Source organism: Pteropus vampyrus, unplaced genomic scaffold (assembly GCF_000151845.1).
Source record: "Pteropus vampyrus isolate Shadow unplaced genomic scaffold, Pvam_2.0 Scaffold513, whole genome shotgun sequence".
Lineage (NCBI taxonomy): Eukaryota > Metazoa > Chordata > Mammalia > Chiroptera > Pteropodidae > Pteropus > Pteropus vampyrus.
In genome coordinates, this window is record NW_011889294.1 from 266,392 (window position 1) to 273,923 (window position 7,532).

At 51.5% G+C, this 7,532-nt stretch overlaps 1 protein-coding gene across 1 annotated transcript in view; it reads right to left on the reverse strand.

Moving 5' to 3' along the window:
* Positions 1-4,220: 4,220 nt before the first annotated feature.
* The window catches only part of FBXO18 (F-box protein, helicase, 18), a 41,529-nt gene continuing 38,217 nt past the window's right edge, over positions 4,221-7,532 (reverse strand). The window contains exon 17 of the mRNA XM_023524965.1: positions 4,221-4,262. Within this exon, the coding sequence (XP_023380733.1) occupies positions 4,236-4,262 (27 nt within the window). The 3' untranslated portion in view covers positions 4,221-4,235. The remainder of the gene's footprint in view (positions 4,263-7,532) is intronic.

Sequence of the window (7,532 nt, forward strand, 5' to 3'; positions counted from 1 at the left end):
CTAAAAGAATCAATGAAAGGAAATGTATACAAGAAAAAAAAGAGGAGAAAGAGCTGGAATGCAGAGCCCAGCTTTTTGTAAAAGGTAAAAAAAAAAATCTTGCCTAAAGCTGGATCAGATCACAGTTTTGGAGAATTTCTAACGTGATTTCCACGTGAGAAGCGACGCGTGGCAGGTACACCTGGCACACACAGCCCCTCGCTCTGCGTGGTTCTTCTCTTTCTTTGCTGTTTCTAACATCTTTAAGAGAAAATCACGGGCCTAACCCCTCCTTCTCATTTTGTAGATGAGAAAACGGAGGGCTAGAGAAGTTGACTTAACCGAGGCCACATGGCTCAATGAACGCCGGGGTAGGAACAGAATTTGCGATGGGGAGGAGGTAGAAAAGGAGCCCTGACTGTAAACGGCTGTCGCCTGCCCCGTCGCACAGCCAGGTGGCCAGGCAGGTGTCACAAGCGTTTGGGCGATGGCATGTAGACAGCAGTGACCAAGCCCTACGCTGCCAGGCGCTCTCCGAGTGCCATTCTCACTAACTACTTCGTGTCATCAATTTATACAGTTCCATCAAAAGCGAAGGAAGGGTAGGAATTTAAATGCCCGGTGGTGGGAATTTTAGAGACACGCCATTGTCATTATCTGCACATATCTTTTTCACAAGTAGAAAAACTCATTAACGTGTAAGCTGAGGCATTTTATTCACTATTGGCCTTCATTACTTGATGAACCTAAACCCGCTTGATTCTTTAAACTTTTTGCTGCTCCCTTCAGCGCTTGACCCTGAGTTGTTTCTAGAGTTTACCATGAGCTGGATCCAGTTTGTTCTTTATAAGAAGTTTTAAGAGTTTGACCCTTGTTATTTTCAAAACTAACCTGACAGAAAACACAACTGACGCAGAAAATTGGGGCGATGTTCATTGGAACCAAATTTTGAAAGGTTTCTATGAAGTATAAGAAGGCTAAGTCACAGGCCTAGTTAATAGATTAGTGGTTTGAATTCATCGTTGTCTTTGGAAAAGTGAGCAATGTGACAACGTCTGGGGGCCCGTCATGGACCTTTGAAATCAACGGTTCTGGCCCATCACAGAAGTCTGTGATCCATCAGTCACCAACCAAGTTCAAGTTGGGTAAATTATGGAACAAAATTAGATCTAAAAAGTTAGATCTAGACACGGAAGCAAGCGGGGTGTGGCCGAGCTGAGGTCTGGAAGGGCCGAGGGTGGGGAAATCAATGAATAGAGACTTTTCTTTTTAAGCCCTAAAAGGGTAAAACGAGTTCTCTTGCCTGGCGGGGCCTTCTTTCCAGGGAAATGTCTAAGTAACCCCTGCCGTGCCCAAACATACCATGGCCCCACCAGGCGGGGCTGAACACCCGGAAGTAAGAACTGGTTTTCACCTTCGAATTCCCAGAGACCATCACAGGTGCCCTGGACGTGATTAGCAGATGCTAGATCCATAGATCAAAAGCAGACTTTTCTGAGGCAGGGTAACCTGCTGTCAGGCAAAGCTATAAAGGAGGTGAGATGTGGGGGTACTCGGCCACTCGTTGCTCTGCGTCCCATCTCCCCAGGCTTCTTTGACAGTTCCACGCGCTGCCTCAAGTTCTGTACCTGTCCTCCACCTTTACACACAAACGGTCACCGAGCAGAGGTCTGGCTTGGGAAGGCACAACGTGACCTGGAAGTGAGAAGGCCAGATAAACAGTATGTAGGGATCCGGGGTGCACTTCTTCTGTTGCATCAGGCCCCCGCTCCTGATCCCTCCCTGTCACCCCCTCCCAGGGGGCTGGCTACCAGAGATCACCCGCGTCACCGCTCCCCTGTCCTATCTGGAAGGCTCAGATTCGGCCCACCTGGGGAGGGTCCTGCCAACTGACCCGCTAGGATGCTACTCGCGCCAATGATCTGCTGCTGCATAACGAACCACCGTGGGTGCGGGGGGCCCGCTGGGCTCACCAGGCGCTTCGGTTTCATGGGCCATGAACTAGTAGCACTCACTGGGCTGCGTTCAGTGAAGGGCTGGGCCGAGCTGGAAGGTCTAAGATGCCCAAGCCTTGCCACGTTTATTCGTTTATTTATGTATCTAAGATGACCAAGCCTCACGGCGATGTTGGCCCCTCGGGGCAGCCAGACCGCTCACGTGGTGGCTGAAAGGAGAAACTGCCCAGCCCTTGAAAGGCTAAGGCAGCGCCTGGCACATGCTGTTCTTGCTGCATTTTATTGGCCTGCATATTTGAGGAATATTTTCGATGTAATGGAACTTGAGTTGAAGGATGGGTGTGATTTGATAAACAGAACTTGGCCAAGAGGGTTATAAACGAGGGGAATGACAAAGGCAAAGACACAGACAGGAATGCAGGTGACAAGTTCAGAAAAGAAAGAGGCAGGCAGTTGGAAGGGCTGAGGTAAGAAGAAAGGCAGAAGTCAGATTGTGAGGCACCGGCTTCTCTTCCAACCCCTGTGGTTACATAGGACATTAGCTGGGGTTCCGGGAAGATCGCTCGGTCACTATGTTAATCAAACCGAAACGAAAGCAGCCTTCGAGGGCAAAGGTCTCGCGGGGACTGAATGCAATCAGCAAAACCATTGGGCCTCACCCCAGGTCCCGGTCCCCTTCTGGTACGAGTCATCACCATGAACTTAGATGGTTATCTAAGAGCCAGGGCTGTTTTGTCACCTCTCTGGGCAGAGGGCCAGAGCACTAATTACAAAACAAGCGTGTCATCTTCAAAATCCCCTTCGAGATCAATGTGATCGGAGGGGACCTAAGCCACTCCAGGACCTAGAGGGTCAGGGTCGCCTGGGCTGCACGTGGCTGGCTGATGGTGTCTTCGGCATGTCCCATGGAGCCTCAGAGGCTCCGGAAGCACTTTGGGGTGCTTCCCCAAGAATTCCAGTTGCCACTCCGGTCCTATTTAATTACAACAGCTACATTCTTTCATCGGGAGTAAAATGTGGTTTGAGGAGTGTCGTGTCCGAACAAGCCTTCTGTGCTTTCTGTTTTTAACAAACGTGGGGTTTACTTTTTATTCGTTTATTTACTCTTTTGGAGAGTTGTATCTAACTGTTCCCATGGTGGCCGTGGATATTCCATGGGTTTGGGGATGGCGCTTGAGTTTTAACCTAAGCTCCGTTCCATGTCCCACAGCGTCACTCTAGAGCCTGTTTCATCGTCTGCTTCTCCATTTGCTGCGGTGACTGAATGAAATAATGTACACACAGTCCTAAGTGTGTACGTGTAGGAGGCACTTCGTAAATGCTAAATTCATCTCCGAAGTGGGACCTATTTATACCTCGGATAACTGGCACCAGTGGCTGCCCATTCCTCTTCCTCCTTCTCCAGTGAGCCCCGGTATTTTACGTATTTATTCTCTTCTGCACAGCCACGTGCATCAAAGGAAGCTGAGCACCTCTCAGCTTCCAGGAAAGGAAACTGATTACTTGAAACCATCCTCTTTGCTAGTGCCTGGCGCAGGAACGGGCACGTGACCCGAGTCTGACCGCTGAGATCTGAGGTTGGCTAAGGACCCTTCTGGGGACGGTTTCTTTTGCTTCTCAGAGAGCAGAAGACAGGCTTTCTTCTGACGGCGCTGCATCTGGACACACTGCCCAGAACGGCTGCGAATGGCTTGTTGCTGGGAAGCCGGCCTGGAGCAAAGCCAACGCTGAGGATGGCAAAGCCCCTGGCTTCCTCGGCACGGCGCCAAGGTGTCACGGGCCTGCAGCCTGCCCTCCTCTGCAGTCTGGGTGAAATCATAACATTTTTTGCTCAATGCCTGTTAAAGAGTTTTGGTTTCGGGCTACTCACAGCCCTAAATGTCCTGTTCTGAATCTGGTCATTGTAAGTGGGGCTATTATGACAGTCCCTAAAATGAGGAAGTGCTGGGTGGAGGAGGCAGGACAGAGGGTGGTGAGGTCCCTAGGACTTTAGGTTCGGAAGCCAGCGTCCCTTTATTATGTAGTTGCGAAACAACCGATTAAAATGGTATCTGTTTTACGGTGAGTCCAGATTAGAGAAACGTAGTATATTAGTAAAATTATTACTTAAAAAGTCCAGAACCACTGAACCCAGTATGTTGATGTCGTGTTGGCTATTTCTTAGGGCCTTCGGTAAGGTCCTTTAAAAGACGAGCTTGGGGCGAAGGTAGAGAAGAAAATCCGGCTTTGCTAAGAGGTCTTCTCTGCCCGCAGTCCGAGTCAGACTGACGTTCCGATTACAGCGAGAACCCCCGAAGGGTTTTAGGCAGGAGGGTGACATGATTTAGTCTTCATTTTAAGACTGCATGTCTTTTCACACGGAGAATGGAAGACATGGGCCAGAGAAAGAGCGGCCGAAGGCTGCCACCGCAGGCCAGGAGAGATGAGAGGTCTAGGAGGCAGGACAGACGGACGGAAATGGGTGGATTCAGGACACTTTGGAGGTAAAGTCAAAAGAACTTGCGTGGTGGTGCCAACTTGAGAGGGGGGAGGGAGAGAGAGGCGAGGGACAGTTGGCGGGGGAGGGGCGGGGGGGGTGGAGGGGGAGCCGTCAGGAGCTGCATTTTGCATGTTCAGTTGCAGCAAATGGAGCCCCAAGCAGAGAAGTCAGACAGCTCCCTCTCTCTCTTTATCCCACCTCGTAGTCCAGGACACTAGGAATATAAACTAAATAAAACCACTGGTGCCGAGGAATCTGCGGGACAGCAACCACCGGCTCCCCTGGGGAACCCGGACTTCGGCAGCCCAGGGAGGAAGTGAGCGTCCCCTCCAAATGTGACAGAAGCCCTCAGAGCCTAAGGCTAAGATGTCCAGAGGGACGTCGTCGGAAAGGGTGAAGCGAGGTCTTACTCTGTCTGGGGCGGGGTCTAGACGGCCCCTGGGCCTGCCTCATTGGTCAACTGGACCATCCACCAGAAATCCCCGGGTATGCACCACGCCCCACAAAGCCTGGAGGTCCCGGGTGACTAGGAGGAGCTGATGGCAAAGGCAAGGCTGGAGGGAAAGCACTAAACCACAGGTAGCCTGATTCAAAAGGTGTCCAGACTCCTTGTCCATCCGGCGGGCCAGCCCCAGAGGCAGGCGCCACACCATCGGAACGGAGCATGGCCTGCTACACGCGGGGCCCCACACGGCCCGGCGCCTGGGCGTCCAGGTCAGGACGACGTCCCTGGACCTTGCCCCGCCCTCCATGTCACTGTTTGCATCTGACTCACCATGTGCCTGCTCTGCTCCCACACCTAGGCAGCTAGAGGAAAAAGTGCAGACCGGCTAAAAGCACGGTTTTCATTCCCACGAGGCTGGTCCTACGGGCGATCGGCGTGGGCGGCTTCCGCTCATCTCCTCCCCGTCCGTCCTAGACTTGCCTTGTTCTCTCCGGATGACCTTGCTGGTGACTCCATCGAAGAGAAAGCGCGTGGGTGGGCGCTCCCTGCTTCCTCCTTAACGGTAGATGTGTGCGCCTCGCCTGGTCGCTCGTCTCAAGCCCCAAGCCCTCCTGCCCCACCAGCCAGCGTGTGCTCCAATCTCCCGCACTTTAAAAACAAATTCCTCTCCCCGCCACGGCGCCAGCCCCCACCTGCCGCGGGCCTCTCCCCAGCCTCGCTTTCTGAGACTCCTCTACGGAGACCTTGTCTGCTTCATTCTAAGGGCCTATCACACAGGCACGGTGCCTAAGTCGACAGTGACAGGTGGTGCCTTCTCCAAAACCGCCTGCCTCTCCATTTCCCCGTCCCCAAAGGAAATCATTGAAAAGAATCTTTTAGCTGATTTGCTTGGGTGCTTAGCTCTGTATCTCCGAATAACAAGCTCCCATTGACTTCTACTTTCATTTCTCAGTTTTGGGCATCATAAGCGACCGCCCCCTGTGGAAGGGGAAGGTTAAGCGTGCCTCTGTGCATCACCCGCTCACACAGGACCCACGCTGGCGTTACCAAGACTACGGAAATACTATCACACGCAGCTGAGCCAAGCCCTACGCGACTCGTTGCTTTATTATGAAAGAATTAGTAACTGCCTGTTTCCCTGCCCACTGCTTAGTTTTCCATGGATTCGTCACCAACTCCGGCCTCGACACTGCCCATTACGTGCACATCCCGGCCATGCGCTCGGCAACACTTGGTGTGCCCGCCCCTCCCCCAGCCCCAAAGCCAAGGGCCTGTTTCCTAGGACACCCTCCAGTTTTCGGCTTGTGCTTCTCTATCGTCATTCAATCCTCCCGTAGCTTCTTGGTAGCTTAAATTTTTACGTGCGGTAACGCCTTTATCCTGTTGATTCTTTGGTCAGGTTTCGAATTCGAAGCCGGAGCTCATTTCCGTCCGCTGTGAGGGCGCAGCTCCCGCCAGGCTCCTGCGGTCTGAGGACGTTTTGACTCCTGGCCCTTTGCAGGTGACTTTGTCTCTCTGGGAGCTTGCAGGACCTGCGTCTCTAGCGTTGCTAAAATGTCACCACAGTATACTCGTGTACGTCTGTTTTCATCCATTTTGCTGAGCATTGGGATCTGGAAACTCATGAATTCAGTTCTGGGTAATTTTCATGATTAAAAAAATTTCCCAGCCTGTTTTCTCTTCCCGAAACTCCTTTATTATTCAGATGCTCAACTTCTTAAATTGATTCTGGCTACTTGTGTCCTTTTTTCAATCTGGTTTTACTCTACTTTCTGGATATTTTCTCAACTTATTCTTCCCACAATTCTATTAGGTTTTCCTTTCTTTCAACTTTGCCTCCAAATATTGCTGTTTTTCATGGAGGCACCACATTATTACCTAAACAAACATTTAAGACATTTAGATGTTTCCTTCTTCTTGCATAGACTGTTTCAAGTTGATGCTTCTCTGCTTGTTCTGACATCCCGCCTTCATCTCGAAGGTTCTATGAAGATGTTCAGCGATCCTTGGTTTACTGTTCCTATCTAAGAGTGAAGCGCTAACACCATGTTTGAAACTCTAAGCGCCGGAGTGGGGTCTGAAGGCTGTGGGCTCCTTCCCCAGGGAATGTGGACGGCCAATTCCTCTGTGGTCACTGTCACCGTTCCTGCTAAAGCTCGTTATATTCCCTAGAGAAGCAAACGTCAGTCTCCCTCCTAGAGTCTGTATGCGTGCATGCGTGCACGTATGTGTATGTGCATGTTTTGTTAAAATCCTAACCCCCAAAGGGACGGTGTTAGGTGGGGCCTCTCGGAGGTGACACGGTCATGAGGGTGCAGCGACATGATGGGCCACGGTCCTTATAAAAGAGACCCCCACAGAGCTCCCTGCCCCTCCCACCCTGTGAGGATGCACCGAGAACTAGGAAGCAAGCCCTCGCCAGACACCAAACCTACCAGCGCCTTGAATGGAGACTTCCGCCTCCAGAACCGTGAGAAATACATGTTTGTTATAAGCCACCAAGCCTGTGGTGTTCTCTTACAGCAGCCTAAGCCGGCTAAGACCACGGCCCCTGCCCTCGGCTGTGTCCCGTCTCTGGCATGAGGCGTTCCTCGGAGAGATTAAACCTCCGGTCTTCTGCTAGCGTTGAGGATAAGTCATCCAGTTATGCAGAATAGGAAAAAAAAAAAAAAAA